The sequence below is a fragment of the Pistacia vera genome, unplaced genomic scaffold, assembly GCF_008641045.1.
Source record: "Pistacia vera cultivar Batoury unplaced genomic scaffold, PisVer_v2 Contig109, whole genome shotgun sequence".
Classification (NCBI taxonomy): Eukaryota; Viridiplantae; Streptophyta; class Magnoliopsida; order Sapindales; family Anacardiaceae; genus Pistacia; species Pistacia vera.
In genome coordinates this window covers 939,010-954,954 of record NW_022195126.1, presented here as the reverse complement: position 1 = coordinate 954,954, position 15,945 = coordinate 939,010, and the positions used below count along the sequence as shown (strand labels likewise).

At 33.7% G+C, this 15,945-nt stretch overlaps 1 protein-coding gene across 1 annotated transcript in view; it reads left to right on the top strand.

The window, feature by feature from the left end:
- Window positions 1–15,945, top strand: part of LOC116136704 (serine/threonine-protein kinase ATM) — a 46,168-nt gene that overhangs the window by 18,218 nt on the left and 12,005 nt on the right. The window contains 33 exon segments of the mRNA XM_031422375.1: window positions 41–130; window positions 212–399; window positions 1,096–1,702; window positions 1,796–1,867; window positions 2,013–2,180; window positions 2,640–2,762; window positions 3,657–3,784; window positions 4,525–4,681; window positions 4,822–4,868; window positions 4,939–5,002; window positions 5,094–5,168; window positions 5,413–5,532; window positions 5,788–5,973; window positions 6,189–6,310; window positions 6,392–6,461; window positions 6,570–6,697; window positions 7,064–7,205; window positions 7,292–7,432; window positions 7,609–7,707; window positions 7,811–7,857; window positions 8,101–8,284; window positions 8,376–8,597; window positions 9,509–9,580; window positions 10,171–10,240; window positions 11,192–11,309; window positions 11,419–11,542; window positions 12,161–12,298; window positions 13,245–13,352; window positions 13,676–13,723; window positions 13,873–13,977; window positions 14,245–14,331; window positions 14,860–15,168; window positions 15,307–15,422. Of these exon segments, the coding sequence (XP_031278235.1) occupies window positions 41–130; window positions 212–399; window positions 1,096–1,702; window positions 1,796–1,867; window positions 2,013–2,180; window positions 2,640–2,762; window positions 3,657–3,784; window positions 4,525–4,681; window positions 4,822–4,868; window positions 4,939–5,002; window positions 5,094–5,168; window positions 5,413–5,532; window positions 5,788–5,973; window positions 6,189–6,310; window positions 6,392–6,461; window positions 6,570–6,697; window positions 7,064–7,205; window positions 7,292–7,432; window positions 7,609–7,707; window positions 7,811–7,857; window positions 8,101–8,284; window positions 8,376–8,597; window positions 9,509–9,580; window positions 10,171–10,240; window positions 11,192–11,309; window positions 11,419–11,542; window positions 12,161–12,298; window positions 13,245–13,352; window positions 13,676–13,723; window positions 13,873–13,977; window positions 14,245–14,331; window positions 14,860–15,168; window positions 15,307–15,422 (4,475 nt within the window).

Genomic DNA, 15,945 nt, shown 5'->3' with positions numbered 1-15,945 from the left:
TGTCTGTGAATAAGAAGCTGAAATTTGGTTGTTTTTGTAGATTGATGAACGTGAGCACAAAAGGCAGCTTGAACTTTTTGAATGCTTTGTGGAAGTTCTTGCAAAAATTGATTTGGATTCTAGTTCTAAGGTGAACCATATTGTTTCTTAAGTTTTCATTATATCCGGGTTTTACTGATCATTAATATTGTTCAATTTTGATTATTTTCAGGCTTCCTCATCTCACTGCCATCAGAGTATACGTCTTCCCCAACAGCTGAGAGATCCACTTCTGCATGAAATGGAGACTTATGTTCTTGGAGCTGTATTAAATAAGGATACTGAAAAGAAGCCTCTATCAGAGGTCTTCTTTATGTGTGCTTTACTGTCTAATTTTATGTATGGCTTATTTTTAACAAGGTTTGTATATTATTCTTTTCTTATTAACAAGTACCATTTTCTTTTCTTTCTATTGAGGAAAAAATCTTCCTGTTTTTTTGTACCCCCTTAATATAAAAGGGTTTGTTTCATATTTTGGGATTGCATCTGATTGTTGTTGTACCTTGTTTAATTTTTCCCATGTTGTTGGTTAGCTAAACTTCATGATTAATTTTTTTTTTTCATCTAGCAAATTTAGTTTGAAGTAACTTTTAGCTTAGCTGGTTGGTATATTTTATTTACTTGAGAGGGCTGTGTGCTTTTCAGCTGACTTTTTGTTTCTGAGATACTATCACATGAATAAATTAAAAATATGCTACCTTGTTTCTTTTCTGGCAATCTTTTATAGGGTCTTTGTCAGTTGGTCCTGCAACATGTAATGCCTTATTTTGTGATTCTTTATTGGACTTTCAGTCACATGGAGTATATAATTTATAATTGCAGTCATGGTACCCTTGTAATGTGTTGGTTTTTCTTGTCTGACAGAAATGTAGTTTAATGTATAACAATGATTGGTGAATGGGCATTGCTTGTGCGTTTAGAAGGTCATTGCAAGGGCCACATGTTTACCTTGAAGAGTGTTCTGTTCTTATGCATCTTTATTTATTTATTTATCTTTTCCTTTTCTTTTTTGCATATCGGCTTTTACTTATGTTTTACGTATCTTATTAATTTCAGGAAAAGAGAGGTTTCTTTGTTTCTCTCTAAAGTGGGTCAGTACTTATTAGAATTGATAGATCATTCCGTTGATTTAATCCAAGAAAGCTACAATGATGTTCAATCTCTTTGTTGTTTTGGCTCAAACTCTGATTTTAATGAAAGAAGCTCCCTTGTATCTTCAATTAGAAGCTTTATCTGCTCTACTGTTTTTGTTGAATGGAGAGATCAAGATGTTCTAGATGCTACACTTTATGATGGACTGATTAAGGCCATTGAGAGGGTTTTAAGGGCTCTGGCCAGACTGTATGAAAAATACTCTGACTGCATAAGTAATATTCAGTCTGAGACGATGCTTTCGGAAGTATCTGTATCTGACACACCACTGCAAGTTTCTTGCCAACTAAATAGCAATAAAAGTAGGATTGTGGACATGGAGTTGGATGTGAATGAGGATACAAAAAACGTGGATATTTTGACTGTCAATGGGAATTTTGCCACTGGAATGTCCTATTCAGCAGTGAAGTGGAAGTTGGACATAATTTCTCTAATTTCAGCATTTTTCTCAGTTTTACATGTTACATGGGATATTCTCTTTGAGCTCATGGAGAAAGAGTGCAGCCCTGAGGTATATAAATTTGCAACATTATTACCTGCATATACTTTTCATATCCTTGAGTTTCTTGGGGAACGTTATATTGTTTCCAATTTTCTACCTCAGGTTCGTGAGAAGATTCTTTACTATCTTTGTCAGCATCCCAACTGGTCCTCTTCTACAAAAATTACAGACTTGGTATGATACTGCCTGGTTGGTGACTACATGAAATTCAATTCAGAAATTTTAAGCAATATCAGGCTATTTATTGCCCATGTCATTTTGTGTTTAACCATTCTCAGTTCCATGTTTGCTGCTCTTTTCCCTCCATTCCTTTTGGTAGGTTAATATAATGGATAACATGATCAAGATGCAAGTGGGTCTTAAGCTTGATTGTGTTCATATATTGATTGCTATTCATGGCCTTCTGGGTTCCTTGCTATTGTTGGAGACTGCTGAAAGGGATAAAAAATATGCTGGCCAATCTTTTAGGGAAAGGGTGCCTGAACAGGTAAACCTAAAATTTTTATATTCCTTTGAATTGGGATAAATATACTGCATTTAAAGAAGAAAAATTATGACAGTCATTTCTGTTACAGTTTTTCTGATATTTTACTAAAAAACTAGTTAGCAATCCTGATTACAATTTAATTTAAAATGTGATGGTTATATCTGGGTTGAATATAGTAAAATTTTGAGCCATTTGTTCACAGTCAATTAATCTGATATTCAATTGCTTAATTTCACAGTTTTTAGATAAGATATTTGTTTTCCATAATCGATTCATTTAGGCTTGGTGGGTAAACTGAAAATTCTTTACCATGGTTGAGGTGGGTGGATTTGTGGGTTTATTTATGCGAGTGTTTGATGTTGGAACAGATTTTTTTCAAAGTATCAATTTTGTAGTTTACGCCATTGGAAGTGGACTGTTTTATACTTCTGCTAAAGTTATTGCTTATTTGATTTTCAGTGCTTGATACATCTTGGGGATCTGTGAGCAAAGTTGCTGAATTTGTCTTCCGACTGGTCTGGACGGGTTAAGCGGATTGATTGTATATTTGATTTTATTTCACTCACTCCTCATATTGGTCAGGTAATTTCATACAGGAAGTCAATGATTGGGTATGGCAGGTAAATACACTCATAAGACACCAGTATGCACATGGGGCAGTGATATGTTCTTTTTTTTTTTTTTATTTTTTTTTTTGTGTTTGTATCATGTTCTACAAACAGTTATTATTTTCTCATTTGAATACAATAAATATAGATGAGGAGTGTTTATATTATAGTTTACATAAGCAATTTTAATTTGTTCATTGTGAGACATACTGACAGGAATGAGATAGGCTCTCTGACATGGTAGTCTAATATTCCGTAGGATGTGGATATGTGGGCTAGTAACATGTTAGTCTTCGTTTGTCTGACAAACATTTTGAATTATTGCATGTTTCTGGCATACTACATTGAAAAAATAGAGGAAAAACTTATTCACACTTATTCACTTAAAAAAATACATATCATACATCTCTAGTTATAGACTAACTCTAGATATCTTGATAACCTTAAGTTAGGATTATCCTAACTTTTAAATTTAAAAACTAGATAATGCCTAGATAACTCCTAAGTTTTCACATTCTTATCTTAGGAATTCAACATACATTAACATATATGTAGTGTGCTTAGTATGTGTCCAGGAAGTGTTGCTTGTTAACACTGATGTGACGCTTAAATTGATAAGTCAGTGCAGGACACCTTGTTTTATTCATTTGCTTTTGCAATATCTGTAATGGTTTTGTTGACCTGGTTGTTATCTCATTTTCAGAATATAGGGTAAAATGTTATGTTTCTATTTTTTTTTTTTTCTTTTTTTTTTTTTTTTGTGTGTGTGTGTGTGTTTTCATAATAATTGCAGAAACTGATTCCTTTTCTCTTTCTCCTGCCCTGCCCCCAATAATTTCTTTTTACTGTTGTTGTGTTCTCTTTGCAGTCAATGATTGAGAGAATACTTTTGATGCTTCAAGATCCTGATTATCGAGTTAGGTTATTTCTGGCCAGAAGAATTGGTGTTCTGTTCCAAACTTGGGATGGCCATGAGGAGCTTTTCCAGGATATATGGTGGGTTTCACTAAAATTATTATGAATAATTTTTTTATTCTGTTGCCTTCTTTCTTACTTCCTAGATATGAACTTTCGCCAGTGCTATGACTTTTCTATTATGTAGTGATGCGCCATGTCTGTTGATTTAGACAACCTAATGCAAAACTAAAAAAACAAAGCACACAAATTGGGTTTTCCTTCCATTTCTGTTTCCAATAACCAAGCATTGACACATGGCTTGGAAAGCGTCCACAGGCCAAACACCTTGAAAAATTGTATGTTAAGGTTGTGCTCTCATTAGCTTTTTGGTATACAATTTACTTAACAAAGGAAAATAGCTGGGCAATCTGTATTCTTGCCAGGGTGCTTAAAATAGTTTGTAGGTCAAGATGTTCTATACAATATTGAGATGTTGTTTGTTTTTGTGAGGCATATAAATTGATTCTTGTAATTCCTGTCTATTCTTGCAGCAGATATACGTGTCTTGTTTGCAAGGATTGATCATTGGTTCCTCCTTCTCTATCTTATTTTCTATCAATCAATTTAAGTTTCTTGATCAAAAGAAAGCAAGCAAGAAAGAAAAGATTGGCATATTACTTGTTTCTTGGTTGCACCTGAATCCTAGAATTTTTCTAGGTTCCTTTTCTTCTCTGAATTTGTGTGTCATATTGGCAACTGATTCTGATTGTATTGTTTCAACCATCAAGAAGTGTTTTGGATGTTGAACTGATATTGATATTCTTTGGTGGTATTTCCAGTAACAATTTTGGTGCTATTCTGGTTGTTCGCTCAAAAGAAAAACTCGTCACTGCAAAGGAAGCCTTAGCTGCTGGTCCGCAGCCTCGCCCCAGAATGGAGACAATTATTATTAGTCTTATGTATCTTGCTTTGCACAGTGATAGAATAGAGCTGGAGGTATTCTTTTGCTTGTTTGGTTTGGTTATCCAACATTTCAAACTAATGTTTCCAACTTTCTTGGATTTCTTAGTTTTATGTACTTATCAAGTGAGCAATATTTTTTGATTTCAATTGCTGATTCTCTGTGGCACCTGCAGGCTGTTTTCATGATGTGTGTTGTGTCTGCTATTGATCCTTGCCAGAGGTACAAAATTCCACATTGTCTTTTTTTTAATGGTTAGTTTCATTGACTAGTACTAGTCTCTTTACTTCAGGGAATTGGTGAATGTGGCACTTGATAATCTATCCCAAAAGCTCCAGTATGCAACTAGGTGGAAGGTGATCTCCTCTTGATATCACTATCATGAACTTTCATTTCTTTGTCGTCACTTTTGTTGAATATAAATTCTTTTGCTCCTGTCTTTTACAGTACTTGGAGGAAATCTTGGGTTCAATCCTCTTTTGCTGGGTTGCTTGTGGTGTTAGTTTAGTTGCACTGGTTGAGGTAATATACTCATTGTATTCGCAATGAACCCTATTTATATGTTGGATGGTGTGAACAGTTCATAGAAATGAATACATGATAGTTTATTGTATATTTTCCATACTAATAGTTCCTATTTTCTTTTGAGTTTTTGTTTCCTCTACATCTAGTTTTGTCTTATTGTAGCTCATATTTTATGTTTTTGGGTAAGCAAGTTAGCATCTGTTGTCATTCAGTCTGATCATGTTGTTATTATTGTTCGCAGATTCGACAAGTTTTCGTATCAGATGCTGAAGCTAGTTATTTTATGCAATATTGTTGCCATTGGCTTCTTCCAACTCTTGTTTTGCATGGGGACAACTCCAACCTGAAGTGGGTAGCTGAGGTTTGGAGCAGATTCCTGATTCTTTAATGTCTAAAAATGGATTAACGAATTTCATGCTGAGGAGAACACTCTTTGATTGGAAGAAAATAAAAGTTTTCCGAAAATGCCATAGCTAAAAATTTGAACATGTCTTTCCCCATCCAGCAAGAGATTAAGATTGCTTTGATTTTTTCCATGCTGGTCAAATATGGTACTATTATTTAGCCTTATATGAATAGTCTATTGCATACTACTGATGCATTTATTTCATTGCAGATTGCTGGTCAACCTCTTGCAGGACTGGTCAAAAATCACTTTGTGCCAATCTTTTCAGTTAGTATGGCTTTGCACTGCAGTGAGAGATCTGGAAATGGAATGGCAGCAATGGTTCTTCAGAGTTCTATTTTGCATTTGGCTGAAATTTCTGAGAATGAAAGAGACAAACTGATAAAGAAACATATGGTTTGCTTCTTATATTTGAACAATGGTTCTGTTGTCACATTCACTGCTCATGCATATCTTCATATTGACCTCTTTGTATGTATTATTTAATTTTTTAAATTTAAATCATACTTGATGGAAAATACATCTAGGCCATGTCTGATCATAATCAACTGTATTTCATTAAAGATATTATTGAATGTAATATGTTGGCTTGCTGTTTACTGTATTTGTAGGTATCAATTGTCAGCCATATTCTATCTCTTGCCTCTAGTGCATCATACCCTGCAGTCCCTTTCTTTTCAAGGGATACAATCATTCGTGCCATCCAAACAGTTGTCGATGGATTTTTGGAAATGTACATTACTGTCTCTCCACCTGATAAATTATGTGAATTTATGGCTTATATGTAATATATTTTTATAATGTACTCATGTAGGGATGATTCTGCTAGAAGTGCTGGTGTCGTTGACAAAATCAACATATTTCGCCCTGATAGAGTTTTCATGGTGATGATGCAACATTCTATAATGTTCTAATTCAGGATTCTTTTGATTATCCCTTCTGTTTCAACTAATTTTTCTTTTTTGGAATTATGGTTTTTTGTGATTTTGCAGTTTATAGTGGAAATGCATTACAAAATTGCTGCAGCAGTTCATCACAGGCATAAATGTCATCGATTGGCTGGGATTGAGGTGCTTATAAATATTCTTGGGCATAGAGCTGCTGTTTCAAGCACTTCCAAGTGAGTAACAATCAGAGACTTAAAATATGGTCAGCTAAGATAATGTCTGTTCAAGCAATTTAGATGAGCTTTCAACTGTTTTGCTCAATTTTTTGTAGAATTACAGTGTAAGGGTTATTTTTTTATTTTATTTTTTTCTGCATCTTCACATACGCTAGTCCTCTCTTTACATTTTGGAGTAATTCTGTGTTCTCAGCTTTGAGTTTTGTGAAAGTTTAGGAGTGCTTCACTTATTTTCAATATATATAGCACTTTCATAGATTTTTTGGGTACCTATTAACTATTTAACTGCTGTCATTAAATATTTATTTTTATGCTGCTTGAGTGTGATTTCTCATTGAAATCATTTTATCTGAGTTGATGCAGTTATCTTTTCAATTTGATTGGCCAATATATTGGTTGTCATGCTTTACAAGACCAGTGTTGCCGTATCATTTCTGCTTTGCTAAAAGCTTTCAAAAGTAACCCATCCAAAGAAATTATTTATGTGCTAGGTGAACAACTTCAGGTATTTATTTTATCTCACCTCATAAATCTTATATTAACATTGACTAATCTCAATGTATATTTTATCCACTGCTTATTGCTATGTAGTTTTTGGTATCAAAGTTGGTTGCATGCTGCATTCCTTCTGAAGCTAGTGCAGAACCTTCTGGGTCAAGATCATCCCAAGTTTTATCTTTGCTCCTCCAGCTAACAGTGGATTCTGATCCATCTCTTTATGATTATATCAGAGTAGGTTTTCTGACTTTGTAGCTGTAGGCTCTTTTGTACTTGAAGCTTAATTTGAATTCAGTGCTTATAAGGTATTGTCTCTGATGATACTATATATTTAGAGAGAATTATTTTTAGCCATTCTCTTTTCTTGGCAGTTCTATCCTTTGTGTTATATACTGTTCACCTTCTTTCAGGAATTAGAACCCTTCCCTGAAATAGACACTTTTGATAGAATACGAAATTTCCACGAGGAATTATGCCAGGCCTATTCTGCAAGAGACCACTTATTGAAGGTAAAATGCCTTTGTATTTTACTTTGGTTATATCATCATTCCTGTAATTTGCACATTTCACTCACTCAATTTCTACCTCTTTCTTTGGTTTTCTGCTTTTCAGTTTGTGAAGAGATCTTGCTACCTTCCATCAAGATTCCTTTCCTGGAGGTGGGTGTCTGCTGAGCAGCTTGTGTATGCTTATTAGCTTGTGAAATTAGATGTTATAGATATTACTTCAGAAGTTCAGGTCTGAACAAAATTTCTGAATATTAAAATTAGACAATTATGAACTTTGAAACGTTTGTTTAAATGGATCTATTTCTTTGTTTAGTGTGCAATTTAAAATTTGCTATTTAATAATGCTTTTAAGTTGCTTCTGAGATTCTTAATATCACTTGGTATGTTTTGCAGTCTTCAAGCTCTGCACAAGAAACTACTTATGAATGAGACTTCTCAGAGGGAAAAGAAAGCTGAAGATGTTGTGGATTGGCATTCTGACCATGAAATTGTACATGCAGTCTGGACACTTGTTCGCATGTGTGGCTCAGATGATGCTAATAGTATTAGAGCATTGGTATCTGACTTTGTATCTATGGTATCATTACAAGCTTTTGCTTACATTTCATTAAATGCTGTTTCACATGTGAGAGTAGACTAAATTTTTCTTTCCTCTGTTGTAAGTACAGGTTGGCATTGGGGACCCACATTGTGTTGTTTTCCATTTGCCTAGAGACTCTGGTCACATGCATTCAAGTCAATCCATTAATAATGGTAGTACTACTGAAATCAACTTTCACACGGATGCTGGTATATCTGAAGAACTTCTAATCTCGCTGTTGAAAGTTTTGAAGAAATATCTTATGGATGATTCTGTTGAAATAGTAGATATGACATCACAAACTCTTCGGGTGAGTCCATGTGGATTATTATCTAAAAAAATTTCTCCTTTTGAAAAGTTCTGGCTTTCTTATTTTGCTTACTTTTTTTTTTCAATGACTTTGAAGTTGTCCAGGGTTTGTTTGTAGTTGAAGTAATAGCATCTAGCGAACCTAAGATTTCATGGATAATATAACAGATGGTTCCCTGTAAGTAGGAAAGAAAATATGCAGTCCACAATTGGAAATTGAGTTAAGGTGATTGAAATGGTTTTTACAGTCTCTTCTAGTCCAAAGTCTCTTCCTGTTTTGTGTCTTTAATTAAACTGAAGGGGACGAAAGGTTAAGCAACACGCCAGCATGGCAACCAAGCAGTCGAAATCGATCGGGAAAATTTTCAAGCGTGCATTATTCATGAAAATTTTTCTTGAATTTTTGCTTGAAGAAACTCATTTTGTTGAACTTATCACGATTACTGATGCTCTTTTAGAAGATTTGCATCTCTTATTATTATTATTATTTTTTCTTTTCTTTCCTTTTTACATCCACACATTTATTTGTAAAAATATCATTTCTGTCTAATGAGTGAATTCAATGGTATTTAAGAATGATTCTGATGGAACTATTATCATGATGTCCTAATTAGAGAAATTTTGTATATATGTATGTGTATATGTGTGTGTCTTGTGTATGGTGTATGGTGGTATTATATGTGGTATTGTGTATCTGGTATTGTATGAGGTGTTGTGTATGTGTATTGTATAGTGTAACTATATAGTGTATGTGTATAGTGTCTGTTTATACGGTATATACTGTATAATGTACATTGTATACTGTATAATGTATTTTGGCTTAGAAATGTAGGTAGAGTTTCTTGCTTGACTTTGCCTTCAAGTGTGACTATTTAACTCCCATAATCATAATGTTCTTATTTATTTCTCCAGGGAATACTTTCAACCGAAAGGGGTCAAAGAGCTATAATGCGCTTTGATTCTTATGAGAGTTCCCTTCTTGAGGTGAATATTTTATTCTCTATTCTCTATCATAGTTTTTTATTAGATATTGTTTTCATCTGCTGAATTTCAAATTCCTTAAATTGTTAACTGGAGTAATGGGGGAGAGGTTCTAATTTTGGTGTGGTAAGCCTGTGATTTTGTAGTGGTGGGGTCTCCTTCCATGTGGAATGCTGCCATCAGAATCAGGCCCATTCACATCTCTGCTGTTTTTTACTTCTAATATGATATTAAAGACGAATCAATGTTTGATTTTGAGTGTAAATTTCTGACAGTTAAGCAGAGAGGATTTTAAAATAAACATGGATATTTTGATGCTGAGTATTAGGTGTTACTCCCTTATTAGTATTTATTTTTTTATTTTTGATGATAAATAGAGATATTTGCTGATTAGAGCGGATGGTCCTCCCATGTATAACACTTTAACATCATTGATGAGAGCAATTAAGAATTGTTATTTAAATCTATTGTGTGTTTACTGCCAATAGTCACATACCTGGTGTCCTTGATTTTGATATCATGTGCTATGTTATTTTGGAGCTGGAAGTTCTTTGAGTCCTGAAAATCCTTAGTAAGATCTTCCTGTCTTGTAGGTCCACTCAAAGGGTGTCGACATTGACCTGGTGGAGAAGTTCCTATTGGATCTAGAAAGGAAGTCTAAAGGTAGTGCACTCGAAAGTTTTTAGAAGCTTTTCTTCTTTTTTGCTTTAAAATGATCTTTGCATGTTATCTAAGCCTAATTACTTGTTTTCTCTTTTTTTAATTTCTATAATTGATCCCGCTGCTAGGGTTTTTAATATTAACTATGAGTCATTAATCACCTCGCTTTATCACTGCCAATTTCCCTTGGGAAAGGCTGGATGAGTGATTATTACTTGTACAATACTACCTTTTCTTATTCCATGCATGATGCTCTACATGTGAAGGTTGTTGTCTGTTTTCAAAGCCAGCCTTGAAGCTCATGTTTAGATCTTAAGATAATGCATGGAATAATAAGTTTTCTTCTGTTGAGTTGATTTTGAAAGTTTAGATACCTTATAGGGTTCAATTAGTTTCTTGGGCATTGACACTGTCAGTTAACACAGTTGATATTATCTTCAGAAGGAATCCTTTCTTGAGTTTGTGTCCTTGGTTTGTCATGTGTAACAGAAGTGAGGAAAATGTTAATCATCTCTTCACTCATTGTAAAATTGCTACCAGATTGTGGCATAGTCTTTTTCAGACTGCTGAAGTTTTTTCGGTAACACCAGCCTCTTGTTATTATCTACCTATTAAACGTGTTTTTGCCTTGATAAATGAGATAAAGCAAAAGTTTTATGAAAATTATTGATCTTGAAAACTTTTTGGTTATTTGACAAGAAATGAAGAAAAAGATTATTGAAGATTCAAGAGGGGAAAATGTGTTTTTTTTTTTTTTGGATACCTCTATTCTGAGGTTTGGTGTGGACCTTCGTTACCAAAGAATTTCAAGATATTTCTTTGTTCACATAATCTGGAAAGGGGTTTTGAATTGATTTTGTAATTTTGGGTTAGATTTGACTTTATGGTTGGGTTTTGCTCTTGACTTATTTATTAGTCCATTAAATATTAAATAGTTCATATATTCGTTATCAGTTGATGTACTTTCGTTGGAGAATTCCGCTGTATGGGAGACAAATGATAAAAGTTTTGAGATGTGGATTTGTCCCCTTGTACACTCACTGATTGGCTACTGTGATGATGTGATACTAAGGTATATAATTTCTACATTCACAGCAATTTTATAGGGATTTTTGATATTATTTGTCCTTACAGAGTATTGCCTCAGTAAAAAGTTAATTTGCTTGACCATCTGCTTTCAGATTATGTCAAGATATTGTATTGCTCAAAGCTGAAGTTGCCGAGCTTCTCTTGCCAACTGTGTTTGTCAATTTAGGTGGAAGGAAGGATATAGATGTTGATCTACACAAACTAATTTCCTTGCAGGTTATTTTCTTGAACAGTTTCTGTATCTCTGTAATTTTTTGCCAATTGGAATTCTTTTTACCAGCTTTTCTTTCTGCTCTGTTATTTATTTTATTATTCAATGGAGCATTGTTGCTTTGCCTTGTTTATTTGTGTGACTAACCATCTTCTGTCATTGCATTGATGGCACTAATTCAAAGAGAGGCTTTCCTAGAGAGCATTGATTCACTGATTTAAAATTTTTACATTTAAGCTGTGTGGATTGTTGTTTTTTTATAAAATTTTCAGTCCTGCAACATGCCCAAACCTCTTTAAAAATGATATTTTCCTCATCCAAAATGTTATTAATTTTTTCTTAAATATTTTCTTTGATAATTTTTTTTTATTAAAAAGAATGCTACTATGTCAACGATTGCATGTTTTATTGACATTGTGTGATGGTGTACAGTACACAGTTGCATTGGTTATAATTTGTAGCCAATGTGCAGGTGCTGGTTTTTGTTATTGTCTCTGTATAGGGTAGTCCCCCCTCCTTAGGATTTTTAGTTCTCAGGGTGGTATTCTAGGCGACTTTTGTAGCTTCATCTCCTTTTCACTTGTACATCATCTATAGTTTCTTATAAAAGGAGAATAGTGCAGGTGCAGGAACATATATTGACGGGAGCTAATAAATTGATAAAATCAACTCAAGTTTTTCTGAATGCCCTCAATGAACTTCGGTTATGTCATGTCATGGAAAGATCTTCTTTAGTACCAGTGAAACGAGAAAGTTCTAAGGTGAGTATATTGAACTACCTCCTTAGTTGATTTAATGTGATTCCCTTTGAGTTTTTATGTTACCTTAATTTGCTGTGTTCTGAAATTCAGTTGTTAGTTGTTACTATTAGAAACTAGGATGATCTTCATCATAAGATATGGTTCTTTTTCTTTACTATATATCTATAGGGACTCCTACGTTCTTTGGTGCAATTCAAAACGATACGTTTATTTCTACTGCTATATATAACTCTTTCATTCAAATCTCCTCTTGGCTATTCATATTCAATGAACAGAGGATTTTTTTTTTTTTTTTTATTTGGTGGGTAAACTTTGAGACAAATACGTAATTTGGACTGGGTAAATTTTGGTCTTTGTGCTGCCTTTTCATCTTCTTGAATTATGCAAGTAGGAAAGCTGGGTCACATCTACTACCAGTACCTTTAAAAATTAAATGGGTAATGCTACCATATGATCATATTCAATCGAACTTTTTCTGGACAAGAGTTTTTACTTTTTAATTAAAAAATAAATAAATATTGAACTCCAAATGAAATTTGGTTGACAGATATGACAAGCATTAAATTATTCAACAGACTTATAAAAGCGAGATGCTTTTCAACGCATATAAAATCTAATGCAATTTTTTTTTTTTTTAATAGGAAACAAAAATATATGTTTTGATAATAAAATGAGTTACAGTAGTGGACCAGATGTCCACAACAGACTCTTACAAACACACTAGTTATACAATATAGATGAGAATCAATCTATACAAAAACCCCAAGGCCAAATTAATTGATAACCACAACCCAGTTGAGAGAATAACGAAAAGTGAAGAATTGTAAAAATCTTTAGAGACCAAGGCCCAAAGAGATGCTAATAACTGAATCCTTGTAAACTCTAAAGCATTTGTGTGGTTAAAAATGTAAGACAATCTAATGATAGTTATTCCATGTTTTTTCAGTATTCTAAGCCTTCTAGCTGTGGTTCAAAATCCCATTCCACCTCAAAAAAGGTTAGAGATGGGGCAGCATCATCAAATGTGGCTAACATAACATCTTTGTGGGACAAGGTATAGTTATCAGTTCTTGCATATGTATGGACATTCCATTTCAGATTTACTTCTAGAATTTGTTTCTGTATTTGAGTAGAATTGTATTTGTTTACAAGCACTACAACATTCCTTACAGGTAAATAATTCTAATCTATCACTAGCTACTGTTTTTAAATTAAAACTCACTGGAGAAAGGGTTCAGGGGTGTAAATTTTGCATATCTTACCAGAGTCTCTCTCCCTCCTCTCTCTTGGGGGTGGGGGTCTTTTGTTCTAAGTTATTTTAAATTCAGTGAAAAATATTTGGCAATCCTTATTTTCTGACCTGTAATATTTTGCCAGGTTTATTGGCTTTCAATTGATTATCTTGTTGTTGCCAAGTCAGCAGTCGTAAGTATCAGAATTTCTGAAGTTTGTTCAATTTTATTTTTTTCTTTTTTCTTTATTTATTTTTTTTTTTTTTTTGTGTTTGTGGTGCTCAACTTACTTTGTAATGTTTGCATGTCAGTTTTTCTGATATTGATGTAATGCATTAATAGATTTCTGGCTCGTATTTTACTGCTTTGATGTATGTGGAGCATTGGTGTGAAGAGCATTTCAAGATTCTCACACTGGGGAGACCAGATTTTTCCCATCTTGAGACGGTAACTTTGAGATACTTTGTGTTCTATGTTTCAAGAATATAAATATAACTTTTCTTAAAAGTGTTTTAGTGGCCATTTTGTCGTTTATATATTAAGAGATAGTTGACCCAAAACCTCTATGATGTGAGCTATTAGAAAAATCAAACATAATTTGTTGTTACACTGTAATCTCAGATTTTGTTTGGACAATAATTCTTTTTAAGCTTTTTTATTTTTTATTTTTTTATATTAATTGTATATTCTTCTTTTTCCTTTTTGGTGCACCAGTTACCGCATCATGTTGAAATACTTGTCTCAGCAATCACTCAAATCAACGAACCTGACAGCTTATATGGGGTCATCCAGTCACACAAGGTTAGTTTGTAAATTCACGACCTTGCTGAAGATTATTTTTATCCCAGTACTGCTGTTTTTTAAGCTGTAATGTCTAATGTGGAGTCATTGCTACTAAATTGTACAGATTTTTTTGGCTTGGCGTACTTTTCTTAATTAGAGATGCAATTGCTTTATTATTGGCTGCGCATGCATTATCAAATTCATTGGTTAATTAGGGTGTAAATATGGTAGTTTAAGTCATTCGATCATTCGGGTAGCAGATCTCCTGCTATGTTTGGCACTTCACTGTAATTTTCAGATCCTGAATTGTGAAAATCTAATTCTTCTTGCAGTTATTCCATTATAATGATTGTGTTGATAAATACGATGATTGTTTTTCGTCCATACAATCTGTGATGCTTGTTGGACTCTGGCCAAAGATATATGATCTATCACTGAGAAATAGTATCATAGTTTTAAAGTGTTAAACCTATTTAAGTTTTTTGGCATGCCTTTACAAGCAGCCTCACGGTTTTGTTCTTTTTGATTTATGGATGCCTTGAATAGCTGTCTTCTCAAATTGTTACCTTAGAGCACGAGGGAAATTGGAGCAAGGCCCTTGAATATTATGAGTTACAAGTACGATCTGATTCCATGGTGCAATTTGATGGTGGATCTAGAGCCTTGTCACCACTTATGCAACCAACAATGCATTTGTCTCTATCAGAAAATGATGTGAAGGAGAGGAAACCTTACAAAGGGCTGATTAGATCTTTGCAGCAAATCGGTTGTATGCATGTGCTGGATATGTATTGCCAAGGGTTGACTTCTCGGAAGGGCCAGTTTCAGCACGACCTCGAGTTCACTGAATTGCAGGTTTGCTTTTTTTTCTTTAATCTGTTCATATTGCTGGACAGATGAAAAGTAATGTTTTTCTTCTACATTTTTTTTTTTTTTAACTGATTCAATGGCTTATTTGCCTTTATCCCTAATTTGTTGGTCATCATTGTGTAGTATGAGGCAGCATGGCGTGCAGGAAACTGGGATTTCTCTTTAGTTTACGATGGAGCCAATTCTTCTTCTTCAGGTCAACAGATTAAAATCAACCATTTCAATGAAAATTTGCACAGGTAATTTTTGGGTTGAACTTTTATTTATTGTTCTTTTTGGAGCTTTAGATCTTACCCTTATGTAGACTTCTGTTTGGTTGTCAATTTGAATAAGAAAGATGACTTCAGGTTCCTTATTCAAAATGGTAATGCTTACCTTAAAAAAATTTTGTGCTGGTAATCTTTCCTCCATAGATGTGCATGCACTGGTCTTCTGTTTCTCTTCCTATTTTTTTCTAGATTTCAACTTGAATTTGCTGATTTATACTGTCTTGGTAAATCAAAGGTTGTTAGATTGTTGATTTTTTCTTCTTCTTTTTTTTTTTTTTTTTTTTTTCCCTTTTTGGGAAAAAGAGAGACAATATTAGAATAAAATGTATACAAGAATGAACAAGTTTTTTTTTTTTTTTTTTTCCCTTTTTGGGAAAAAGAGAGACAATATTAGAATAAAATGTATACAAGAATGAACAAGTTTCTAGAAAAATAGGGGAAGCGGTCCCAAAAAGTCAAAGGCTTCAAAAACATACAAGATGTGTGACACATC